The following is a 26,651-nucleotide window of genomic DNA, read 5'->3' on the forward strand; positions in this document are numbered from 1 at the left end:
TTCATTCCATCCTGAAGAAAGTATATTTTCTTGTCAGCTTTAGACAGGATACATATGCATCTTTGCCCACTGATGCAGATCATTGGAAATTCCTCCAGTTCATATTTGTAGGGGTTCAATATCAGTGTCCTGCCTTTTGGAATTTCCACAGTCCGGTGGCTATTTACAAGGAACACCAAACTAATCACCAGATTTCTTCATCTTGTTTGAAAGCTACATAGATGACTGCATTCAGGCACAGAGATATCCTGACATTCTTTTACATCAGTTGGAGTTCAGCATAAGGCCTCTCAAGCAACTGGCTGGGCTACTAAATGTTGTGAAGTCGGAATTAACACTGACCCACAAACTTCAGTTCTGGGCAACATTCAACAGGCATCAGGGCATGATTTTTGTCCTTCAGGACAGATGTGTGAAAAATGCTGTATCTGGTTCTGTTAGAAGTGTCGTAAGCCAGAACCTGTGGGAGTGGGAGGAACTTCTGGGACCCTTGTTTTACATCAGCACAAGCATTTCCACTATAGTGACAGTTGCAGCTGTGTCCGTTGCAGTGCTTCCTCCAGACGTATTTAGTATAAGGAGGAGTTGATTTGTGTACCTGACCCCTTACGTCCTCTTCTTCTATGGTGGCTTGTAGAACAGAACATTTGCACCAGAGTTTGTTTGATGCCCTTTATTCCAATGCACCACCTGTTTGATGCATCACTCAAGGCTTGCGGTGCTCACTTTCTTCAGACGGCTGGTCTGTGGTCATCTGCAGAACCAAGGTTGCACATCAATGAACTCATGTTCATGGTGATCTTACTAGCCTTCAGCATTGGGTGAAGGGACTTTGAGGCTCTTCACTGCAGTCCAACAACTCCACAGTCATCTGGTATATCAATCATCTTCAATCAATCAGCGGACCTTCAGCTAGCATTTCGGTTCTATCATCTGATCGACTCCTTCGCCAACAATGCTCAAGCCAGACATTTTCCTGGAGTCAGGAATGTCATCGCAGATGTGCTGTATCACTCTGACCTGCCGTCTCCAACAGGGTGGCAATTGAATCCACAGATCTTTTGGGAAATGATCTTCCTGTTATCAATACCCCAAGTAGACCTATTTGCAGTGCAGTTCAGGCATCAGATCTTGAAGTTTGTCTTTCCAATTCCTTATCAACTTGCTTGGGACCTCGACCCCCTGGTGATCTCATGGGAGGATTCCAACGCCTTTCTGCCTCGAGCTCTTCAACCCAGAGTAATCCAAAAACTACGGTCAATCAGGCAGATTCAACTGCTTTGGATTGTGTCTTAAAGGCACAGGCTCTAAGGTTCTCATGGCTCCTGAGCTGTAGTATTTGCTCCAGTCATTCAAGTTGGCTGATCAATCTAAGAAATTTGGATCACCTGCATGGGATTTCTCAGTGGTGCTGTGCCATTTGGTCTTGGAGGACTATGAACCCCTAGACCAGAATGACTTTGAGCAGATTTCTTTCAAAATAGTCTTCCTTGTAGCCTTAGCTACAGCTGCTATGATCTGAACTCCATGCTTTGGATGTCAACAGAGTCTTAATTCGACAGGATGAAACATGGCAAAGTCTTTGTCATTGTCTGCTGAGACAACCTGATCATATTTTTGCCATTCAGCTGTTGTCCATGATCCTTTGGCCTCACAAAAATGGAGACCTGAAGCTGTGCCCTGTTAGGGCTTTACTCCTTTTCCTTGCTGCTTCTAGGGATCGCGGCTGTCTCCACTTGCATCTTATCATCCTTTTATACTCTACATCCATGACAGAAGTGTTTGGCACCACCTTGTCCTCTGGGTGATGGTCTTATACCTCTCCCACAGCTTTCAATCCACATGAGATGCGGGCATTAGCTTCTACGGTGACTCTGCACAGTAATTGCTCTCTCCAGGTGTTTTTGCGGTCTAACTCTGTCTTCTCCTCCCACTTACTTATGGGATATTTTGGTACTGTACTAATTTGGACCCCTTGTTCTGGCACAACAACTGTCTACAGCCCAACAACGCAGTTAAGGAACAGTACCACATAGCTGCTACTTGCCTGTACTATTCTGAATATATGTCTGATCCAGATGTTTGTGTTTGTTCTTTCAATGGGTTTGAACTACAGTTGAACACTGTTGTCTTAATTTTTACAGGACCGGGGAAAAAAAATGCTCTTATCTGAATAGTGACACATCCGATATGGGCATATCATCACGTGATGACACAAGTCCTTGATTAGATTCTCACTATGTTTTGATTCAGTACTATTATCTGTTATCAGAAGTGTTAAGTTGAGATTGGGAGTACATCCTAATTAGATGAACAAACATGTGACACCTACAACTCAATTAGCCTTAATTAGTTTACACTACAGATACCTTTGATTCATGCTGCAGCATGTGTGTAAACATGTGGAGACAGTCTCAGTTAAGATGGATACTTGTCTGAGAAAGGTAGGTGTATATTGACTTTGTGTGCAAATATTGAGTTAAGAGGGTCATTTTGCTTGTCAGGACCATGAAATCATACTGAGGTATCCGAAATATCGAGACATCTGTATCGAGTTGAAAGGATGTTTCAAATAATGAGAAATAATGAAGGATTTTGCCTGGACCAAGAAATTTGTTCGAGACAACTGAGATATCGAATTATCAGAGTTTGACAGAATGGTGTTTGTACTTCAATTAGTCTTATGCTGAGACACGGAGATATTGCCGCCTCAGTGGCTGGATGGATCTGGAGTACGGTTCTGTATCACTATGTGGAAGAGTTGGACATTTCATCTCTACCTCTACTTTTTGAAGCAATTTCTTCAGTGAAGTGTATCACTTCCTAATTCCAGTGGTTTTCATTGTGTTCCAGCTCTGAAGGTGCCACCTTCATCCTTTGACAAAGCTTACACAAAGGAGTGAGGGTGAATTTGATGACTGGAACTGAATGTTAAAACTGCGAGCTTTCTGAATTGTGCTTCTCTTTCACCCGCCCCTGGCTGTTGTCTGCAGGGGTCTTCTGGGGGAGGCAGGGGCTGGTCTGATTATTGTCAAAAGACCTGCGACCTCATAACAGTCCTCCTTTGTGCATTTCTATCAACAGTTGTTTCCAGTCTGCACAGTTCTGCTGTTTGCACTGTCTTGATTTAGGGCATATACATCCCACAGACCAAACATAGGACAAGTGCATATCGTGAGACCGGAGAAGTTTTGAACGATACATTGTATGTTTATATACTTGTTTTATCCAGAGGCTCCAAAAACAAGAATGATGATTCAGAGATGGTCACATGATTAGATAGTGGGTCATGCTGCATGCTTTTCATGACAACTGGAAAGCTTGTCTTATAAAGAAGGTAGCATGGAGTGCTTGGGTGAATGGACAAGAGTAGTCTAGGGAGAAAAGTTTACATCATTGCACTCAGTGTTAAAGCAATTAGAGAGAAGTGCAAACTGTAAGACAGGACAAGTATATACATATACAATTTGTAGTTAATATTTTCAATATTTTATATTTATGTCTATTTCAATACAGCCGCATAATTTGATACACATTCATGGAAATGCAGAGATGTTTTAAATGAAATACACAGGTAAAATTAATTGCTGTGCTAACTTCTGAGGGTTCTTTATTTCCATGTCATCTGATTGAGCTATTAGAATGAAGGCAAGTTTTTTTTAGACCTTTGTTGAAAGTATACGTCATTCAAACCTCTCTAATTCTAGGTACAAAAACTTTCCTTATATGCAGCAATATTGAACATTCCTCCCTTTGTTGATCAGAAAACGGTGAAGGATGATGTAGCCTCATTCACCTGAACATACCTACCAACCTTCTTGCTCATCTTCTACTTCATGGTAACAGGGCCATGATTTGACTACTTTCTTGATTACATTTTGGTCTCTTTGTCATGTAGGGTGGTGCAATACTGCTTGGTCATTGTTTAGTAACATAATTATGACAGGTTTTTCTAACCACAGTTCAGTGTAGAAACTTTTTAGGTTCATGTTATCTACAGTTTTTGCTTTTGGCTTGCCACAATTACAGTATGGATTGTGTCCTTGCTGTTGGTCACTGTTTATGTAAATGTACATTTCTTGCTAACACAGGATTTCCCAGCCATTTTTGAGGTCTTGTATGTTGAGTGAATATCCATCAGTTTCTTTCATATTTCATATGATCATGATGTTTACATGAGAACAACAGACATCATTGTCATTGCAACTCCTGCACAGCATGTATTTTCATCACATGTACAGAAGTGCTAGGGCAAATGTCCTCTGGATACTGATTGTCTTTGCCAGGATTCTTGTCATACAAAGAAACCCTACAGAGAGCAGCTGTTTAATAGTATTAATTGAAGTATAAATTGCCACACAACTTACAAACATTACAAACTAAAAATATGCTTTAAAATACTAAGAGCTTGCCTCATTTACAGTGGCACACAATAAATGATGTTCATTAGAATGTTTCTACTTCAATTTACAAAGCAAGAATTAATATCGCTTATGGCCAAGTTTAGAAATGAGATGAATCTGTTTCCCTATGTAAGGGGTTTAGAAATGAGATGAATCTGTTTCCCTATGTAAGGGATTTATTTGTTCTCCCCTTTCACTCTACTTCTCCAGAAACAAAACAATGTGTATACTGTACACACTAGAATATTTCTAAAAAATATCATTTCCCCCAAAGTGTATGTGTTACGTTACGAGAATTGCACAATTCCATAGTAAAATCATGTTAGGTAACAGTAAGGTCCATACATGGAATATTGAAGATGTTTGGACTGGATGATGTGACTTGAATTCTGTCTTCACCCAGAAAGCTGAAATTGTAGGTACATTATGACGCTTTAGGTAGCATGTCTGCACTTGACTTTGACATTTGTAGATAGTGTTGCAAAGGTGAAACATGTTAATCCCCACTACTGCCTCAGTCAGTTTGGATAATACTTTATGTGGATGTTTTTAGCCATATAATATTGTTCAGTAATGTTTCAAGATTAAAGACTGGTATTTAACTAAATATTTTATCCATAAAACTGACCACTGAACACAGACTTTACATCAGTCGCTAAACTTTCTGTACTTATTCATACCAAGCTCATCAAATGAAACTATCTGATCATTATGATGATAAATGGTGAGTTTTAGTTCCACGGCATTGCATCTTTTACCCCTTGCCTTCCGTAACATTGTCTTCTGTCATTCTGATTCAGCCTCTCTGAAGGGTGCTGTTCCAAGCTGAGACACTTGGACTTGACAGGATGTGTGAACATAACGGACATCTCCCTCCAGCGACTGTCCCTGGCAATGACCTGCCCCCACACAGGCAGACAGCACAGTCCTGTTTCATGTGACACGTTTGACGTTCAGCATCTTGCACAACTTACGCAAGTACCAGCTGGAACACTGCCTTACTCTGAGATGAGGAAGTGGCTTATTTGTGATGCAGTGCTAGGAGACTTGTTTGAACATAGTCAAAAGTGTCCTTCAGATACTTGCTGTGGCATAGAGAAGCCAAAGACATTTGAGCAAAATCTGAAGTCAGTCCAAGTTTCACAGGCCACTCTCACTCATTGCTGTAGCTCTGACATCAGACAATTAGTAAATCAAATCAGACAACATTTTGTTCGTAACAAGAGCATGACCAGCAGTGTTTGTGAAGAGTGTGAGAACAGAATCGGCCTGGAGTACCTGAGTTTATCGGGCTGCTACCAGATCACGGACGTTGGCCTCAGGTAGGCATCTCTCATATCGTGCACTGAAAGTGACTGTTGACAGGTTTAACACGGTGAATATTACCCTATCTGAATATGTTAGTTAGCTGGAAATTCAGGGGACTACCAAAGTGTGAAAATGTCCACAGTAGAAAACCTGAGGGATACCTTATTCTATAAAATTATTCATTTGTTTCACATGTCAGTAGCTTTGTTAGTCTGGCACATTAAATCTCTCACATGAGGTATATCACTCTTCTAACATGTTTTAATTATTAACTCTCTGTATCAGTATCCTCCAAACATTTTACAGTTTGAGCTTTTCTAAACGGGCAATTTGGCATTTAGCCAATTTTCAAATGAAATTATCTTTTCATTTAACTGAAGGAAGCTTAGGGCATCTGTCATTGTTGTCCACACTTGTATACTAACAGACTACCTTCATGATTGTCATACAGCTGGAATTTTGCTGAACAGGAAACACTAATGAAGTTTAAGTCACCAAAAGGTTTTCATTCCTTCAGTTTCACCCAATCTTTGTAAATATGTAAGGAAGCTCCTAGCATTCTGTTTCAGTGAGAATAGTGGTGAGACAAGGTGACCATACTGAGGGCATGAATTAGTGCTCTGCTCTCTGTCCTGTGTGTGCTTGCTTCTTCTGTACGGGCCATTATCATTTCGCTGGAATATTTCTGACTGCAGCATCAAGCTTTAAACACATTTCTTCTCTCAGTCTACCCATGAAGATCCAGGTTAAAAACTGGTTTCAGCAACCCCTGCTTGTTGCAAGAGGCAACTCACGGGATTGGGTGGTTAGGCTTGCTGACTTGTTTGATGCATGGCATTGTATTCCAGTTGCCTCATTCAGTGCTCATGCTGTTGATTACTTCTCACACTCATACTCAATTATGAACAGACTGGTGCCATATAGCTGGAATAATGATGAGTGCAGCATTAAACTACAAACAAACAAATCTTTCAGGACATGTCTACTTGAAGACCTTTAATTCTTTTGAAATTTTTTAGCCCTTTACTTTGACTTGTTTGCTTCTGAAATTTTGATATGTGATTTGAAATAACAGCTTCTTTTTCTTAAAAACAGAGCATTGTCTGAAGAGAAGTGTGTGCGGTCACTTGTTTTCCTGGATTTATCGGGATGTGTTGGCATTCGTGCTCGTGGCCTGTCCGACATTGTGAGTGCATGTCAGCACCTTGACCATGCACAGCTCTTTTACTGTGACAATATTGCTGATGACCCGTTTGCCAAGTCAGCCAGTGGATGCCAGAATCTGGGATGTTCTTCTCGCTTCTGCTGCCGTCTGGGTTATTAAAGGTACTTGATGTTTTATTGTCTTCTCTATACATATATTGTTATGCTGTGTCTAACAAAGTTGGCAAGGATATAGAAGTTGGCACAGTCAGTCCAACACTGTCCATTATGCTGACCAGGAAAACTGTCAAATACATGTTAGTGTGTTCTATAGCATACCTGTCAGAAATATGAACTGTGTATCTGCTCAATTCTCCAGCTTACTTGTCAGAAATGCTAACTTCATGTCAGTGTATTCAACAACTTACCTGTCAGAAATATTAACTACATGCCAATGTATTCTACAGCCTGTCACAAATACTAACTTCATGTTATCATATTCTACAGCCTAACTGTAATATAGACAGGCAACATGCCAGCATATTCTATAGCCAGAAAAAAAGCTGAATTTTGAGGACCAAAAGAGAAGAAGGGTCTGTAGAAGGGGGACACATTAGACACAATTTCAGGAAAGTATTTTTCAGTTTGTCAGTGCCCTGTCATACAGGTTAGCAGTACACCTGTCTGGAAGTTAATGACGATTACAGCCACTTTGTTATAAATGATCAATAAAATACATATTGAAGTATACAGTTTTCATTATTTCAAATTGTTTTGCCCTTAGTCATTCTTAAGTTCTAACCTACGTATTTACACACAATAATAATAAAAAAAGTTATAATCCTGTCCAGTCACCATTTGCTAAATGACATGTGCCAATCCGATCAGCTATTTCCTGTGACTTCACATGCAATGATCGCTTCCTGTTGTTTTGTAATGCCATGCAAGTGATACAGAAGTACTGTTGATAATGGACCAGATTGCTTTTGTTTTGTTGTGTGCACGAGCACTTTCAAGAAGTAGGAGATTCTTGGAGTAGGGGCATAATTCCATTTGTAACATGTCATTATATCCCCCAGCTGAGAGCCATGATGCGATCCCACGAAATATCCCTTCACCATTTTATATTTTCATTTTTATGTAATCAGAAAATTATTATTACAAGATTTCTCAAATCATATCTATGGTTGTCTTTTCCCCAATATCATTGGCTTTCCACTCGATAACGGGATACAACGGGGGGCAAATACCTCTCTTTTTGAAGCTCCTTATGAGTAACATGTGAGGCGATTCATTTGATGATGGGTATGGTTCGAAAGCTCTGAGCATCAACAATCCTTCGTGACTACTCCTATCATTCTGGCAAGCTGGATGGCGTCTTGTACCCCTCTTGTGGCCATGTTTATGACTGGGTCCTGTCTATGCACAAACGTGCATGGAGATGAAAATAGTCAAGTACTATTGTCAAGGAAAGATAACTTTGAATTTCCAAACATGGCTCTTAGAATATCTTAAACCCATTGGACAAAACAGCAATATGCTCATTGTCTTTACAAATATGTTTCAGTGTTGAAAGTTGTTCATCCATCAGCGCAAAGTTTATGTTTAAAATGTGCTTTGTATGGTTTAGCAAAGTTTCAAAGTGCAACAGTTCTGCCATTTTTATCCCCCGGTCAAACGGTGGGGTGGGTTCATTTCCAGAGCAGAACTCAAAAACCGTTCTATATTTTTCTGTAAAACTTGGTAGATAGATCAGTCAGAACCTAAAATGGTGCCTTTTGCTACTTACTCAAAAGTGAGAGGTATGTTTCGAAAACTTCTTAATATCTGTCAGCAAAATTTGGTAGATATGTGGTGCTTATCTGCTATTTTCAGGGTTTTTTTCTTTATTATTTTCTTGGCTTCTATGGAATTGTATCAGTCAGAACCTAAAGTGGTGCCTTTTACTATTTATAGGTTTTTGTGATTTATTATTTTCTCGGTTTCCATGGAAATGTTTCGGACTTAGTCTCAAAATGGATGGATGGGCTTCGTTTCCAGAGGAGAACTCAAAAACTGTTTAATATCTATCAGCAAAACTTGGCAGATATTTGAAGCAGACCACAAAGTGGTGCCTTTTTCTATTTACAAAGTTTTGGAAAAATTTTTTTCTGGTTTCCATGGAAACAATTCTGACAGTCTCAAAATGGAGGGATAGGCTTCGTTTTCAGAGCACAACTCGAAAACCATTTGATATCTTTCAACAAATCTTGGCATATATGTGAGACAGATCTTGAAGTGGTGCCTTTTGCTGTTTACAGATATATGGTATTTGTACTTTTCATGATTTCCATGGAAACAATTCAAATTCAGTCTACAAAAACATCAAGTAACTGTCAGATGATTTGTCCTTTCAAACATGTGGGGGCCGGGGGGATACGTTATCGTCTGATGGCTCTTGTTAAGTTTTGAAATGTGTTTTACTATGCACAATTAGATTGGTTTGCTGAGATTCTTGGCAATAATGGGGTATGAGAGGGGTACGAGTCTTCTTGTAGTTCACGGAAAGAGATGAGTTGTTAAGTATGTATCAACAATACAGTCAACTCTCGTTTATCCGACACTTGTGGGTGCAGAGAAATATGTCAGATTAAGGAGAGTGTCGGATTAATGTATTTGTGTGGTAATACAATGTATCACTGTACCCTTGCCAAGAGTATTTTCTGAATTGTAAGAAGTGATCTTATTAGATAAAAATTGGTTTCTAATGATGCTTATTTGCCACAGTCTGCTATACAGATCGTGAATGATCAAAAACACATGACCTAAGGCAGCCAATCAGATAACAGCAATGGATACTATCCTCGTAAACAAAAACTTACAGATTCAGAAGAAAGTTTTGGGTAAAATCATGCTATTCTGAACATGTTACACAAAACATCACCACCTATACATGTATTATGGAACTTGCAGCATGTATTGTGCTAGGTTTTGGCCTATGACAAAAATGCTTCAGGCATATTTTTTAGCATTAAACATCTTGTCCAAGCATCAAGTTCAAGGCTGCGAAAGCCGAGATGTCACTTGAATTACAGCACACAATTGCTTAAAAAAGATAGTTCGTAATAATGTTCATTTGACAACTTTTACGAGTACTGTTGTTGATTGTATTATTCAGCTTATTCACTCTGATTAATTATCTCCCCGAAACATCGTTACTTTACTCTTTGACAACTTAATCATGTGAACCTGTTGATGAAGCAAGCACATGTAAGAGACTTTTTTTCCAGTAAATTGGGAAAAATAGTTTATAATTCTAAGTCTGTCAGGTTAACATATTATTGTGGATATAGAAAGGAAAACAAACACAAATTTTCAGAATAATGGTCAGTATACTCTTTGTTAGATATTATTCACACTTAGCATCCATCTGTTTTGCATCCAAGACTGTAACTGCCAGATGTCTCTCGGTGTGAGTTGAACCACAATCCATCGCAGGGGTTCGGCTTATGCATGAAACATAGCATTTTAACACTGATTTTAGGGGTCAAGTTAGTTGGCATATCTATAGGGTCGACGTATGCACAGTAGTATACAGTAAGGTACTACTTCTTTTACCCAAAGAGACAAATTGTCAGATTGGATCTCGACATACACTACTCGTCCATACACCTGCATATCTCTATTTTGGGGTATATTTCCATTGGTATGGTGTGTATTGAGTGGGAGCAGGTTGTAGGTGGGGAGCTGTCTAGCCCATTTGGAGACTGTTCTGAGGCAAGAGGTGAACTTCCACACCACACACTACTATACTACTCCAACACATAGAACAAAAAAGTAGTCCCAACACACAGAAAAGTAGTCAACCATGATTTTTTGACAGGCACTGGAAGCCAATTTGGATTGAAAGGACATGATGAGGGGGATTGCAGGCATACCCCCATCATGTATATTACTGCATGTGTTGAACTGCTTTTTGTCTTCTGTTGTTGATCTTGTCATTTTGCTGCAAACAGGGAATGAAGGGTGAAAAGTGGTCCAATGCACAGAGTAGAAGTCCACCACAATTTTTATGCACCCTCCATATATGGCTGGGGGCATGTAGGTTACCCTTTGTGTCATTCTTTCCGTCCATCTGTACGGAACTGAGAATGTACTCTTTCCACATCTCCACAAAAAAAAGCTCAGTGGAATTCAATGAACTTATAGATGGGCTTTCTTGGGACTCTCATGCACAGGCACTTGTGTCATTGTGAGGATAAAATATTTCTTTTTTAAATATATAAATTTTGAGATGACCTCTGACTTGAAATGCTTCACAGTACAATATATCTAGACAAGGCCGGACACTTCAGTGTACCACGGCACCCACCTGCTTTGCCGATGAATCATGATTGTGAGCATGCATTTCAGAAGAATGTTTTGGGTAAATGTGAGTGGGGTTATGGATGAACTGACCATGTTATGATACCTTGACATTAGAAGAGGTATGAGATTTGTGTGTACTTTATTGTTGACTTTTGAATAACCTGATCCAGGCATTAACTAGTAATATTGTGTGTTATATATAAAGCTGCCTGCTACATAGACAACTGATTGTTGCAGGCTGGCCTCCCGCAGGGCAGGTGGCTGGCAGCTTGGTGTTGGGGCAGCCAACTGTGAGCTGCACGCAGGACAGATAACATTACAATATCAGATCTATTGATCTTGTGTCTTATATTGGTGTGGCCGTGAAATGGCTCATTAGACTTTGTATTGTATATACCTGTATCTGTCACATGTTAAGGACTGTTTCAAAATCATAATGTGAAATTTCAGTATAGATCATGGAATGCATCCAGATGATTGTTGTAATCATGCCCTGCTGTTCTGCCTTTTGTTCACACTGTCTGAATGAAACATTCACTGCTTGCAGTGGTCAGCTCAGCTGGTCAGCTTTTATTCCTTGGTAAAACCTTGATGAAGATTAGAGCAAGTGGTTACTGTATATTATTGTGAGTAATGCAAGAAATGTGAACTAAACACTTAAACAATTCAATACAATTTTGGGAAATGCCTCTCTCATTTCACACAGTTTTCTCTCTGGACAGAATTTTGTAAAATGTTATCAGAGCCATCCACTGAAACACAAAGATATTCATGTGCATCTTCATAATTTGATTAACATCACTGACATCATTAACTTATGTTAAATGAATTGACAGAATTAACCTTTTAAGATCAAGTGAACAAATGTGATGGATAATGTTGTGGACAGTTAAAGGTATGTATGTCATGGATAAAGATTATCACGTCAAACTCCTTTGAGGACGAACATCCTAATGCAGGTAGTGGCATGAATAGTATTTACAAGACAAATCTTAACGATAGCAACTTCATGATTTATTTTTCACCTTTCTTAGCTACAACATATGTCATATTTGGAATTTCACTTTCTTAGTAAAGTACAAATTCTAGTACTTTTTCGGTTGAGTCCCATCCGGTATTTGAACCCACACCCTCAGAGTCCGGCTAGTTCTTGCCCAGTTGTCAGGTGAATAATGATAAAGTGAACAGTACCGTATATTTATATTGATGTACAGTGTTGAGGCCAAAATACTTTATGTTTTATGAGTGTTTTATATAAATTCACACTCAGATCATGGGAGGTAACTCTAATTCAGTTTTGGGGAATGTAGGTGTCTCATGTGCATGCCCCACATGTAGATAGAATGCCGAAGCATGTGTACATATGAAGTGATACAAAATGATATGGAAAACTTTATTTCTCAATGTAAAACATACATGTTATGTTTATTTGATAAGCAGCAGCCGTAGGAAATATGTGAACTTCTATTTTTGTTGCAGTCAATCACTTGTTTGTGTCCGTTACGACGAGAATGTATATATTCAGAAAGTGTTCAACTTAAACAGAAAAGAATGAATGCTGAGAATAAACAAATGGATGAATTGACTTCATTGTACACGCCTGTCGTCTGTGAATGTAGGCTACACACAGGAAGCCAGATATGTAAATACGTATATTCAAGCACACCCCTTCATCCCTATTGACCTCAGGCACTAATCTTCTTACGTTGGTTTTCTTTTGCGCCAGTTACAGATATTGAAAACCAGGATTTGAGTGTGTTTCCAGTTGACAGTGATTTGGATTTTTTGACAGTATGTTTTGAGAGGGTAGATTTGGGATCAGATTTTTCAACTGAAGTTTTATGCTCTTTAAGTCTTATGTTGAAGATGCGCTAGGGAGGTTATCCCCTTCTTTAAATCTTATGTTGAGTTGAAGGGTCTGCAAGTTTCTCCAATTTATCTGCTTCCACAATCACAACAAATGTAGCCTTTTGAATTGGGTTCAGAATGTTTGCTGCAATCTCTCAGTATGGTTTTCAAAGTTTTGCTAGAATACAATGCCACATCAACAGTGGCAGTTCTTCTAAGCAGTAGTATACACAATGATAGTATGGGACCTCAGGGCAAAAACCCAATTTTAAATACATAGGGATTTCGAAAAAAGAAGGGTGCACAGTGCATTTGAGTATATCAATAGAGATACTCTTTGTCGTTGGATAGTGTTGGACCCAACACCAAGATAGGTATACAAAAAACAAAATTGAATCCAGAAAAAAAACCAACTGTCGATGGACCCAGGAAAACCACCGGCGAAGTTACACTCCAATTAGAGATATGTAGCATGGTAAGGGGTGGTGCTAGGTGATGACCAACGCCTGCTGGGGTATGAGTGGTCACTTGCAGCCACAATTTATTAAAACAATCTTTTGGTTTCGATTTCGACCCTGTAATGTGATAATTAATAAAACAATTAGAGCACACATATACTAATACAGTAGATTACACAATCACGATATACAAATACAAATTGCCTGAACTGCATAAATTCCAGGTAGACATCATTAGTACTCACATGCAGTTAATAAAAAAAATGAACATTGATTACTTGCTGTCTCAAAGCATTACAATTATAATCAGACAGAAAATACATACATTTCCACAAATATTAGCGGCAATAATACCATACATACAAACACATATGGTACTTAGGTGATGGTGTTGAGTCTACCTTACAAGATCTTCACAGCATGCCCCATCGTTAAGAATTCCGCCCGTACCTGTCCCAAAACATTAATTTATGAACTGTCACCCAAAATAATCAACAGTTATACCATCAATAATGTGTGTAAGGCATGAAAAGCAGTATATGACTTGCAATAACTGACGTTCCCATATTCAGCCTCAGGAATCGAATGGGTGTCCTCATCGGTTGAGGTCAGCATAACAACATCGCCATATGTAAGCTATATTCCATACAATTGATCAATACTCAAAAGTACAACGTACCTCTTACTGGCCTCTCGAGTAAACGGAGCCAATGTCCTATAGGATTTGCATAAAAATGTCTTTTTTGGCACTACAGCAATACATATATTCGGCTAGATGTAGAGCAAAGTAGTGTCGCTGAGTGTGTGTTGATGGTACTTGCCTTTTGATGCACCACCACTGGTTTTCGATCAGGTATGTACAGACACCGGTGGTGGTATTTGGCACTAAATGCAATACTGCATACACTTACCTTACACCAACAACTGTGCTATAAATAGCGCGAGATTTGGCGAGACCTCACAAATATGAAGTGGGAGTTTCAAATCAGTCACCTCTCCACTTGGGAATTATTAAAACTGATAGCTTGAGATACAGAAACACCTGAAATGCTCAGCTTTCACACACAACTAGTGAAAGTTGCGTTGATCTCTCATGTCAAATTACAAATCTATCTAGAGTCTAATGATTGAGTTACAGATAATATTTCAGTGAAACAACTTTGAATGTTTGCTGGCTGCTGTGGTTTGACTGACAGGGACAAAGTTCATGTGTCAGAGGTTATGTTTACAAGCGAGGGCATTCCCTAGATGATGGCAGGAAATTACCCTCAGCTGATACTGCAGGCAATCAAGACTATGTTTCGATACAACCATAGTCTGTTCTTTTTCATAATATAAATATGTCCTTGATATAGTCACATTATAGGTACAGTAGTAAGACAGATTACTTACCAAATATTTACTCTGAGGAATTTATTGCCATTTATGTCCTGTGTAGTCAACCCCTAGTGGGTTGGGATATAATCCGCGTACAAGATTTAAAACACAGTCTGGCATTATTTGCTGGTCTCCGGTCCTACCCTCCCACACTATTTCACCCCTTGCATCGGCTTGTCAGATAAGGTGAGTTTTTTTAATCTGATAACTGGGAATTTGCCAAGCACCTCTGTCATTTAACATTTTCCAAAACTTTGTGTATTTTGACTTCCTTAGTTGCGTGTTTGCAAGATTTGGATCTTGGCCATTACCAAGCCATCTTTGTCTTTTAGCTGTTACACAAGGAATGCAGAAACAATTTGGACACTGGCCATCAGATAGTGGAGGGTCAGTACTGTCATCTGTTGCATGACCTGTCAGCTCACATGCACTGTCAACATTAGATGCACTGTGTGAAACACCATTGTCTGGTGGGATTGCAGGTGATTTATCTTGGTTTGCTATGGCTTCATCTAGGTGATCATGATTAGATTCATATTCTTCATGCACAATATCAAAATCCCAGTTGAAGTGCATGAAAAGTCCTTTAATTGCTTCCTCCTGTTCTTCTGTTAAACGAAGGGTAACAAGCTTTTGTCTATCCATTTCTTCCTCCAAAAGACACAATAGATGTATCAAAGATCCCCCACACATATAGTTCTGAACTGCCTGCGGTTGTCCCTTCTCAGAAATGGGGGTGAAACTGACTCATGGAATTTTATTATTCCTAGGATGTCATGTCTAATTAGGAAAGTGATTACCGATGACTTCCCCTGTCTTGAGATAATCTAAACAATTCATGTATCAGCAAAATTCCACTAACTCTTATAAGTCTTTCATTAATCAATCTGTCACCAGTGAGTAATTAAAATAAACAGTTATACAGATAATGTCCCCTGCCTTTCACAGAAGATGTGTAAATGGAAATCTATTTTAATTGTGTTTATGTCAAACTGAGAGTTATAGCCAAGTCAGTGATATGACAAATTCCCATGACAACCCCATGATATGACAAATTCTTCAACTGATCCATCAAATAATGTAAGATTAAGACACGTTCATTGTCTGCAAAATCCGAGAAAGAGACGGACATCTGACAACCCAGCAGCCCGGAAAGAGAGGAATGTGCTCCGAAAACTTGGATCCAGTATGAAATCCACTGGACGGTTAACCTTTTCCTATGACAACGAAGAGGAGACAGTAAAATTATTCAGTAAGATGGACTCAATCAAGCTGCTTCTCGGCCAAGGTAAAATATCTCAAGTAACAACATTCCAACTGTTGAACATTGTGTTTGACTATTATCTGTCTCACAATGTCAAAACCCGTTTTGACAACACACCAGACCAGACAGACACCAGATCATCTTCTGGAGACAATACCTCACTCCCGAGTTACCAGTATTCCTCATTTGATAACAGTTTAAATGAGGACATGTTCTTGTGCACACCTTCAGCATCTCAACATCTAACACAAGTGATACATCACCATGTATCAACTTGTGGGGGTAAATTAAATGTCATGGAGAGTAAAAAAGTGAGATTAGCCAGCAAGCTCACTCTAAAATGCAATAAGGACCATGTACTCGACTGGTATTCCTCTCCATATGTTGAAGGAGAGAAGTTATTAGTCAACCTGAAGGCTGTCCATGGTTACCTGTCTTCAGGTATGCTCCCAGCTCAATTCACCAAATTTTCAGATGGTGCTGGATTGGGAAATATTGGTGAACGATATTTGCAGGAAGTCCAGAAATCTTATGAATCAGTTGTACAGGACTTGGCTACAAAATCACAAGATTCTGCCCTTGTTGATGAAATAGCTTATTCCATGGCTTCCAATATCGAAGGAATTGAAATTATGACTGATGACAGGCATTGTTGGAGAAGAAATGCTCGTTTTTCAGATGTTGTCTGTTTGGGTGATAAAACTGATAAGGTGTTGAAGTTAGAAGCCATAACAAAACAAGATGACCCTATCACTCAAAGGCATGAACTTCTTGGAGTGCACAAAATTGATGAATATTTTGATCAGCACCAAGTACCTATTCTTGTCCATGCTCATGACAACAATGCATCAGTGACCAAATTTGTCAAGGAGCGAGGTGACACACAAAACGCCAATGACACCTGGCATATGACCAAAGGGTTATCAAGTAGTATCTGTTCCATTACTGAGGGCTCAAAAAAAGCTGAGAAGTATGGTTTGCTGATCTTGATGACAAAGCAGGCTCAATTCGTACCCACATATATTGGGCTATGAAAAACTGTGAAAATGACTCGGCAAAGCTTAGACAAAATATTGACACCGTTGTCAAGCATTATCAGGCACAACACAAAGACTGCCATTCAACATCCAGATGCAGAAGCGATCCAAATTATGAACCTCAACGAAAACAAATCACAAATTGTGATGCTGCACAAGCTTTAACGTCTTATTTACACAAGCTCCCTGTGTACAAGAATGCTGATTTATTTTCTCTATGTAAAGACACTCATTATGTTGAGTCCTTCAATAATGCCATGCTGCAGTATGTTGACAAGCGGGTTGTGTATGGAGAGAGTGCCTACCAGATGCATGTACAACTAGCTATCCTTGATTGGAATGAAAACGTGGGTAAGCCTATTACATCACGCCGATTGTCAGAATCTGTAGAGAACCAGAGGGCACAACTTGGATACCCCATACACAAGAAAAAAAACTACCAGTTTCTGGATGTGTTGTGGTTGTTGTGGTTGGAGTACTTTTATGGCGAAAATACTCACTAGTATTGTTTAATTTGTATTATTCTCATCAGCAAGGACATTATTTGGTACTCCTGTGTGAATATGTAGTACATTGCGTACATTTTTAGAAACTATGGATTGTTAAATCAAGGTTGATTTTTGGAATATTGACACTCATAGCAGTTCACTGTAAGTATTATGCTTTCTTATTAATGTGTCAAATATCAGAAACCACATAGCATCCTAGCCTAGTTTATAATCCAATTTTCACTAGACCTTGGGGACACTCCTTCCCCTCTACCACTTGTCCACACTCAGAGCCCTATGTGCTATTCTATAAATACCTCTAGCCAGGAACTCTGGCATTGCCCCTGCCTGATAGCGAGGCTTAGCCCCACCTGCTGTAGAGAGGAATGCGCGGTACTGCCCTACCGCGAGTTGCGGGTTTAGAGGTTCTCTATATGGTTAACTGTACTATGGGTGTAACCTAGGTCAGACAATCCATTGCAAGCCTTCCAACAGTTCGTAACAATATGACTACCTCCCACCACTTTCCTACAAAAAATAATTTCTGTACGTTGCACGTCTCTACAGGAACAAGAAAGAACTACAGGAAAAGGAAGGACTGTCTAGTCTACCTACAAATACCACCCAAAACCCACTGCCCCTCTACCATCCTACCTCTATGATACTGTAATCGGCATGGTTTTAATGTGCGTTACCTTCACCCAGTGACAACTGAGCTTGAAAAATAATTAGGTAGGAACAAGATGTTAATCAACCTTCGTTGGACTTAGCGTTTTGTATTTTTAAAAATGTAGTGCTTCAGGCTGATGTGCTCTTTACTTTCAAACTCGTTAATCGGGCAAGTAGGGAAAATAACAGAAACAAGCAAACAACTAACAATAACTTATTACAAGACAGAATACATAGAAAAATACAAACTAAAACTTAACAGCTGATACATGACACACTATTGCATCAACTGGTTGATTCTAGATCTGTTAAACTTGTACTTTTAAGCCTCCCCTAAACCAACCCTGTTCTTATACAAATGTTACCCAAAAACTATAGACCATAGTTCGTTACCTACTCCCAATTTTCCCCCAACCCAACCTAACACTAAGAAAAGAAACCTAACGATACATGGCCGAGTCTACAGTTTAATGTTCCACTTTTAAAACGGGGAAGGAATGACCCTGAAACAGGATCTGAAGGGCGATTTTACCTGATGTTACTCGGTTGACCGAAGCTAGACAACTGAGTACAGAAAGCCAGGCCACTTATATAGCACTCTGGAACGACCTCCGAGATGGGTCAAAGTTCACCTACTGATCACGGATGTCTCTGCCAATCATATCATCAATCAATCATGCCTACCCAACATATTTAGCACCAACCACCTAGCCTACCCAATGTATCTAGCGCTACAATGAACAGTCACCCTGGTTGGAAAGTTATCCTGTAACAGGGGCAAGTGAAACAATGTTCTACAAGACTAACCGATACACAGCTACTCTATATGTGGTAAGTAATGATGAAATATACATTTATGTACCCCCATGCCCCTTACTTAGGATAGAACTTAACCCAATTTTTCTACAATACTGACGTTTCCCAAATTTACTTTCGTCAATTTCCATCGTCAAGCCAACCCCAAACCATTCTTTTCAACCATTGCAGAGCATACCTCTCTACAATACATGAAATAGTCTGATACTGTTTCTCTTGAGGTTTCAAGACTTTCCCATCAGCATCACAATTGATGCTCGTTTCTCTGATTGTGTCTGCATATGACATTTTATGAGCAAAGCAGTAGGTGAGCAAAACAGTTTTTCTCAGTGACAAATTCGACCTAGAAAACCACGTACCCCACCGTCCTGGGGCTTGATTTTTCTTACTTATCTTAACGTACTTTGTGGTTACATTGGAAACGATAGTCAGGTGCCTGACTCTTGCGATTATTTGCATAAGTGCGACAGTTAGGACAAGTTGCTTGGGTTGATAACACCCCGTATTGCTGGCAAAAAGAAACAGTGCTCTCGGTGTTACCTAAATGTGAAATTAAAACAAAAGATTCATGGGAATGGGTTGTTTAGTATTGGAATGTGTTACAACCCCAGGTGCTGGGGAGACGTTATATCAACAGCTGAAGGTGTGGAGGAGAGACTGACTGGAAGGGGTCTGCAGGAAGTAGGTGCAGGGCTTTTAAGTGCTGGTGTTTATATTTTGAGTAAGTGGAAAAGATTCACCTGTGCTGGACACTGAACAGTTGCTGGTCTGACTGTCACTCATTCGTCGCTCAGTCGATCGGTCACTAACGCTTGATAACCATCAGTTAGTCTTCGTTCAAGTTGTCAATCGCTCTCTGAGCTGGGTCGATGTCATCATCCCATAAGGAAGAAAAGAATCCAAAAGTGGGTCTTGAGAAGAAGTGGGATCACTATCTCGTACTATGTTAGGGGGAATGTCTAGACTAGAGGATGACGACATGGCTTCTAAATTTTGTCTTCCTCTTGCACCGGGAATGTGTACCACACTCAGTCAGCTAGGGTCTCACATGGGAATGATGACAACGTGTATGTTTTATACAAAAAGCATTAAATCATGGGATGTCATTACATACATGAAACGCATACCAAAATCACACCAGGTGATCTTTCATTCAAATTTCGCACCCACCCACTGACAGAGTGCGACATCACAATTCCTTTACTACAATTAGTTCTTATGCCAGTATTACCTCCATGTGTCAACACGGTAACGAAAAAAAAAAAAATTCACGGGGAACGAGGTTCGATCTCTTGAACTCACCACCCTCATCTATTAGTGTACCTCCGCTGTTCCTGGGAGCCACCGATACTTCTGAAATGAGCTTGTTAATTAGTACAATACAACCCATGCATAAGTTTTTGAATATTACCCCAAAACTTCTAAACCCCCATTAAACGCTTTAACCCCCCAAAAATTTAAACCAGTGCCCCTTTTTAGAATATTACTTCGGGGAATAAATCCCTGGGACTGCATTTCTTCGGAAAAATGGGGCTGGGGGGGGGGGGGGGGGGGGGGGGCAACGGGCGGAATTCTTTCCTGACCCATCTATAGATAACTTAACACCAAGTAACCCACTCTATAAAACAAACCTACATAATATACATATATCCTACAGTTATATGTACTGTGATATTCATAGAAATATATACAATAAACAGTTATGAAATGATATGACATCAAGTGGTACATTACATTCACTAGCAACAGATAAAAAACATGGCTGACAAAGATGGCTGTTGTGTAGGCACACTGAATCTCATAAAACATTTCAATTGTTACTTAAGAAATACAGTTCGCTCTACCACCATGTATAGTGTAATAAAGCACACTTTCGCCCTGAACTATTATAGCGTTAAAGCACTCTGACGCAAACTGTATTTCTAGAGCGAATTGTATTTCTTTCCTAAGATGCCGTAACTTCTAAGAATAATTTCGATTAATCTATGGCAGAAAACAAATGACGGTCTCTGTGACCTAAATTAAGAATCCTCGCACAGGGCTAACTGACGCGCTGTTCTTTTGACGTGCCAGCCCCCTACGTTAAGACAAACGTTACTAGAAAAACAAATGATGTACAGTTTGGTTATGGTTTATGTTCGGGTTAAATATCTTCTCTAGATCATTTTAATTACATCTGTGATTCTTTTAAACCATACATAGCAATATGACCACCTCATTTCTACTACCAACGAAAGTTCAGATCAGTACATTCAGAGGAAGCTGACAAGTCAAGCGACATTCCACGATTGCATTGTGGGAATGTAAACATTGCCAACATTACCGTGTCTCTGTAAGATTTTGAGTCGAACTATGAGACATTTTATGCGTCGGAAAACATAAACGTAATGTTTCCACAGTGATGTTGGTTGTGTGGTGCAACTGCAAACCAAGAAACAGGATGCGATGAAGCAGTTTATTCTGGAAGGCTGTATGAGGCGATGACAGCTGACATCCATCATGACGTCGGTTACATTGTGACGTAATGCAAAAAAGTTCGATTACGAGGGGGCAGACTGGAATGCGCAGTGATGTCAACACATTGTGACGTACTGCAAAAAGTGCACATTATCGTCTGATAAAGTATTGTCGGTGCCTTTGATCTTTCGCCGAAGCATCTTAGAATAGTAAAATCAAAATTTGTAATAGTTATCTTGATGCAATAAACATGAAAATAAACAATAACAACTAATAAACATACCTAAAAACACACATTATTTGAGTTAGTAAAAAGGAAACATACAACTTTAAACCAGCCGATTGGAGATCAAAGAATAGCGTGCCCTGTGTGGATTGTTCACAATAGGACACAATAGAGCCAGGGTCCAGCTTGGGGCAATCAAGCTAGAGACAAATACCATATATACTATGAAAAATCTGCTGCAATAAAACCACAACCAAACTGTTTAAAGATTGATAACGTATTTACACAAATATAAATATGACTCTACCACAGACATACAGGTACACATAGGTATAGAACAATACTGGGAACCAAGCCGTCGTGCAAAGCCTATTCTGAGGATAGGTTTTGGATATTTAGAAATTTTAACATAAATTTCCTATCATATTTTCCTATCCCAGGCTGTCAGGTGATCATCTGAGCAATCTGCACGCTTACTGAGATGATTGAAAGGTCTTCCCATGGAGTAGGGACAGAGGTCAGCAGGACTCAAGAGGGTAGAAAGTTTGAGTCAACGTAGCCTACATCATGTTTTCACACATGGTCGTAGAAGAAGAGAGGTAGATTGACAGAAATTCTGCTTTGTTTTATGAATGTCCAACCATATAAGAGTGGTCTGTACGTAATCAGGCCAGCAAGTCTGCTTGTGACAATCCATTGATACATGATGGGTATCACACAGTTAGCATATGAGTGGGTTTAGTTTTATGCCACACTCAGAAATATTCCAGCTATGTGGAGGTGGTCTGTAAATAATCGAGTCTGGACCAGACAATCCAGTTATTAACATCTTGAGCATTGATCGAACATCGATTGCGCGTGATTGGGGAATGACAATGTGTCAGCCATGTATATGAGCTTGACTACCTGACCCTCTTACGTCAGGCATGGGTTAATAAAGATGCATTCTAACCCGGACCTTCACAGTTCATTAGCATATGAAGACACCCATTAAACAAGTCACCAAGCCTGATCACCCAGTTTCTTTAATCACCTCTAACAACAAACATTGGTTGCTAAGACCTATTCAAGTCCTGCTCTTTATGAGGTAGAAATTCTGTGCCAATTTAGCAATAGCGAGGACAGTGATCATGACTGCTGCAACACAGCTTTGATGATGTATGGACTCTGAGAAGGCGTATCATGAGGAAATAGAGAAAAAAATATGTAGAGGGATCCTGGAAAGATCGGAATGAAGTTTTTTCAAGTGTACCTCACAGGCACTGTCATGATAATTTAAGTGTGCCAATTCAATTTCAGGTGTGTCATAAATTTTAATTATTTAAGGTCATGAAGTAAATGTCAAAATTGTAATTGTATCATAGCATTTACTAATAAATCATGTAGAATAGAACAATGTTAGGTAAGTATTTTGTTTCTTTACTGACCATATTTTTAAATGCCTGCTATTTTTCAAAAAGACAACTTTTATAGGAAGGAAAGTGCAGTCTTGCCTGAGATGTTTCTCTCATGGGAAAGGTTTAGGATCGGCTTTTTTGGTCCACAGACCACCAATAAGGATTTGTAGTATGAATGAACCATGATTCACCACTATTCACATGGCCAGAAGAGGACCATATCAGGAATGTTTAGATGAATGAACTGTGCATGATTTAGGCTTGAAGTAGAAAGTCTCCAGGTTCACCATTGTTGTTTTGAAGCAGACGCAGACATTAAATTGAAGTCCATCAAGGGACTTTATATTGCTGGAAAGCGTATGATGTGTTCTGGAATTGGTTTTCAGTCGAAGTCAGATGTATTCTCTCAATCACTGGTGCGAGAATATCATATGATATACTTGTAAGTGCGTAATATCCATTTTGTGTAAATCTTGAAGTTAATCAGAGAGTGAATAATGACATGTGACAAAATGTGAGTGGTCTTTGCTTGAACATAGAATTTCATCTCCTGCTTATTCTTGAGCACAATGTTTCAGAGATTGTTCTGGCTCCATCATCAGGTAAAACTGATGCCAATTTCAAAATGCCAATCAAGCATTTGGTCTTTGCTTACACCAGTTTAACTTTGCATTTCGAAAATGGCTGTTTCTATTATGGTATCACAAAACCCAATACCAGTACAAATATGCAACAGTCATCAGAAGATGACAAATCTCACCTGTCTGATTATTGAGTCACACTTTGTCTCATCAGTAAAGAGGTGCAACAATTTCAAGATTTACAGTATTCAACTAGAAAAAAACAAAACAAATTCATATAGGTTGAAACTGAGACTCAAGATTATCAAACTAGAAATGTGATTACCTTTTATCACCACTCAGAAGGCATGGGACGTCTGTTAAGAAGTTTTCACATCAGATACCTATTCCCCAAAGGGGTGTGATGTCACCAAAATATAGGGTAATGACATACCACGAAGGACAAAAGTGGTCAATGTGGAATAGTGAATTTAGTTTTATGATGAACTCAGCAATATTCCAGTTATATGGTGGAGGACTGTAAATAATCAAGTCTGTACTGGACAGGGGCCCAGGCTTTTAACAAGGAGCATCATTATCTCAGGCAAGGCAGTTTTGTTCATCTCTGGACTAACACTATCCGCCCCAGCAAACTTTCCAGCTTTAAGACAAAATACAGTGCTAACTATTTCTAATTCTGTAATAGGAGACTCAAGTAGAGACTAACCAACATCACTCAACTCGTCACATCCATGATCTGTATCTATTGTATCATCATGTGCATCATAGATAATATCGTCCTTAGAAAACAAGTCCTTGAAGTGGCAAAGCCATTCTGTGTATGATATACTCGATATGGTTGGGGTGCTTCTTTGGAGGGTGCGAATATTTTGCCAAATTTGGACTGTGGAGGGTACTATTTAGTTGAGATAGCCTTGTGTTTTGCACTTCACACTTAAAAGCTTTACAGGCACTCTTACACTTATTTCTGATTTTACAATACCTTCTACGATTCTGCACAGAGCGATAACAATTAAACTGCCTAAGGGCCTTCCCAGATTCCGATCTAGCTACAATACACTCCTCGTTGAATTTCGGTTTACGGTTTAGATCACCTTGTCTAAACTGTCTCCTCGTACAGGCTGCCGAATCTAAAATACACTTTATAAACTTGTCTATGCCCTCTTCAAGAGAAGTCTCTAATTTACTAAATATTGACTCTTGATCAACTGCATGAGCATCAATCTGCGCAATTGGGAACCGATGATGTGTCAACCAAGTCAGTGATCCTGACCACCCAATCCTGTTAGCATAGTCACCTTTGGCAAGCATGGGTTTTTGAAGGCCTATTCTAACCCCTAACCTTCACGGGTCCAGTGAGGAATAATAGATATTGGTGAAGTTAGTTCCAACCTATGTGGTAAAGTCCACCCATTTGTAATACCTGTGTCTGTTGGAAAGTTTGGTGCCTACAGGAAAAGTTGGAATGGGTCTGTTCCTTTTTAAGAATGTGCTTCAAACACATATCCAGTCAATATGAAGCAAAACAAAATGCTCTATGTATAAACATTTCATTAATTTGTTTTACATTAGACAAGTAAAGCTTCCTTTGTTGTTTGCAGATTAAAGTGATGTTTTGTGCCATGATGTTGGCTGGAGCTCACCACGGTGATGACAAACAGCAGCAGCAGCACATCAAGGTCTGGAAAACAATCACCAGCAGTCCTGCCATGAAAATGGATTGTGTAATTATCGATCACCAACTCTTCACAATTTTACCTGTGCAAATTACTGATATCAGTTATAATGTCATTGCTGAATAATAACAAACAGATATGATTGTATTAATTTTACGTTGACCACACAAGTCAGTGGTACATTTCTTTGACTTTGACCAACTTATGTCAAGGTTTTCATGTGGACATACAAACACAGACACAGAGCCTTGTAGTTTGTTTACACACTATCCCAGACAGGAACTTAGAAATAATGTATCAATGAGTATATTGGATATTGTATGAACTTGATGAAGATGATGGAAAGCCGAGATATTCAGGAAGCTTACCATCACTAAGAAGGTTCATAATTAAGTGCTTCAAATCATGTACCTTATGAGCCATTAGCCATGATATACTACACCACACATGGTGAGTGTGTGGCCATGAAATATACTGCCGACAAAAAGTAAGGGAACTGATGAAATTACAATGAATGTGAAATTGCTCTGAATGTTCATGAAATCAAATTTGGGTGTGAAGTTCAATACCTGGTGTGTCCACCATGTTATTCAACACATTCAGGATACCATGATGGCATACTGTTGATCAATTTCCCGATGGTTGCCCGTGGTATTGCTGGCCACTCCTTCTGGAGAGCTGCACCAAGCTGGGCAAGGTTGATGAATGCAGGGTCCCTGGCGTACACCCTTGACCGAGAATGTCCCATAGATGTTACATGTATGTATGTATGTATGCCCTCTCTTCGGAGATAAGGTGTGACAATTTGGGCCTGATGTGGTATGGCATTATCATCTTGGAATTCAAAATTCCTTCCTGTGATTCTTTCCAGTGGAGCCATGACAGGACGTATTGCTGACCAGTCAAGGATTCATTACCAATGACCACATCTGATCACCTGTCATGTGTAACCCACTCCCCACACCATGACACTACCATCCCCATACTGATCATGCTCAATAATTGTAGCTCTGGCATACCGCTCACCGCTATGGCACCAACAATGTTTTCTGCCATCTGTGAATCAGAGGCTAAACCATGACTCATCTGAAAACATGGTGTAATGCCAATGGCACAAAGCCTGTCCTAGATGCTGCCTAGCTCATGCCAATCTTTG

The 26,651-nt window shown here is 39.5% G+C and overlaps 1 protein-coding gene across 1 annotated transcript in view; it reads left to right on the top strand.

The window, feature by feature from the left end:
* LOC137295913 (F-box/LRR-repeat protein 5-like) overlaps positions 1 to 25,642 on the top strand; it is a 58,786-nt gene extending 33,144 nt beyond the window's left edge. Inside the window, exons 8-10 of the mRNA XM_067827490.1 lie at positions 5,204 to 5,725; positions 6,807 to 7,037; positions 25,421 to 25,642. Coding sequence (XP_067683591.1) covers positions 5,204 to 5,725; positions 6,807 to 7,035 — 751 coding nt within the window. The 3' untranslated portion in view covers positions 7,036 to 7,037; positions 25,421 to 25,642. The remainder of the gene's footprint in view (positions 1 to 5,203; positions 5,726 to 6,806; positions 7,038 to 25,420) is intronic.
* Positions 25,643 to 26,651: the final 1,009 nt, after the last annotated feature.

This window comes from Haliotis asinina, chromosome 9 (assembly GCF_037392515.1).
Source record: "Haliotis asinina isolate JCU_RB_2024 chromosome 9, JCU_Hal_asi_v2, whole genome shotgun sequence".
Taxonomy (NCBI): Eukaryota; Metazoa; Mollusca; class Gastropoda; order Lepetellida; family Haliotidae; genus Haliotis; species Haliotis asinina.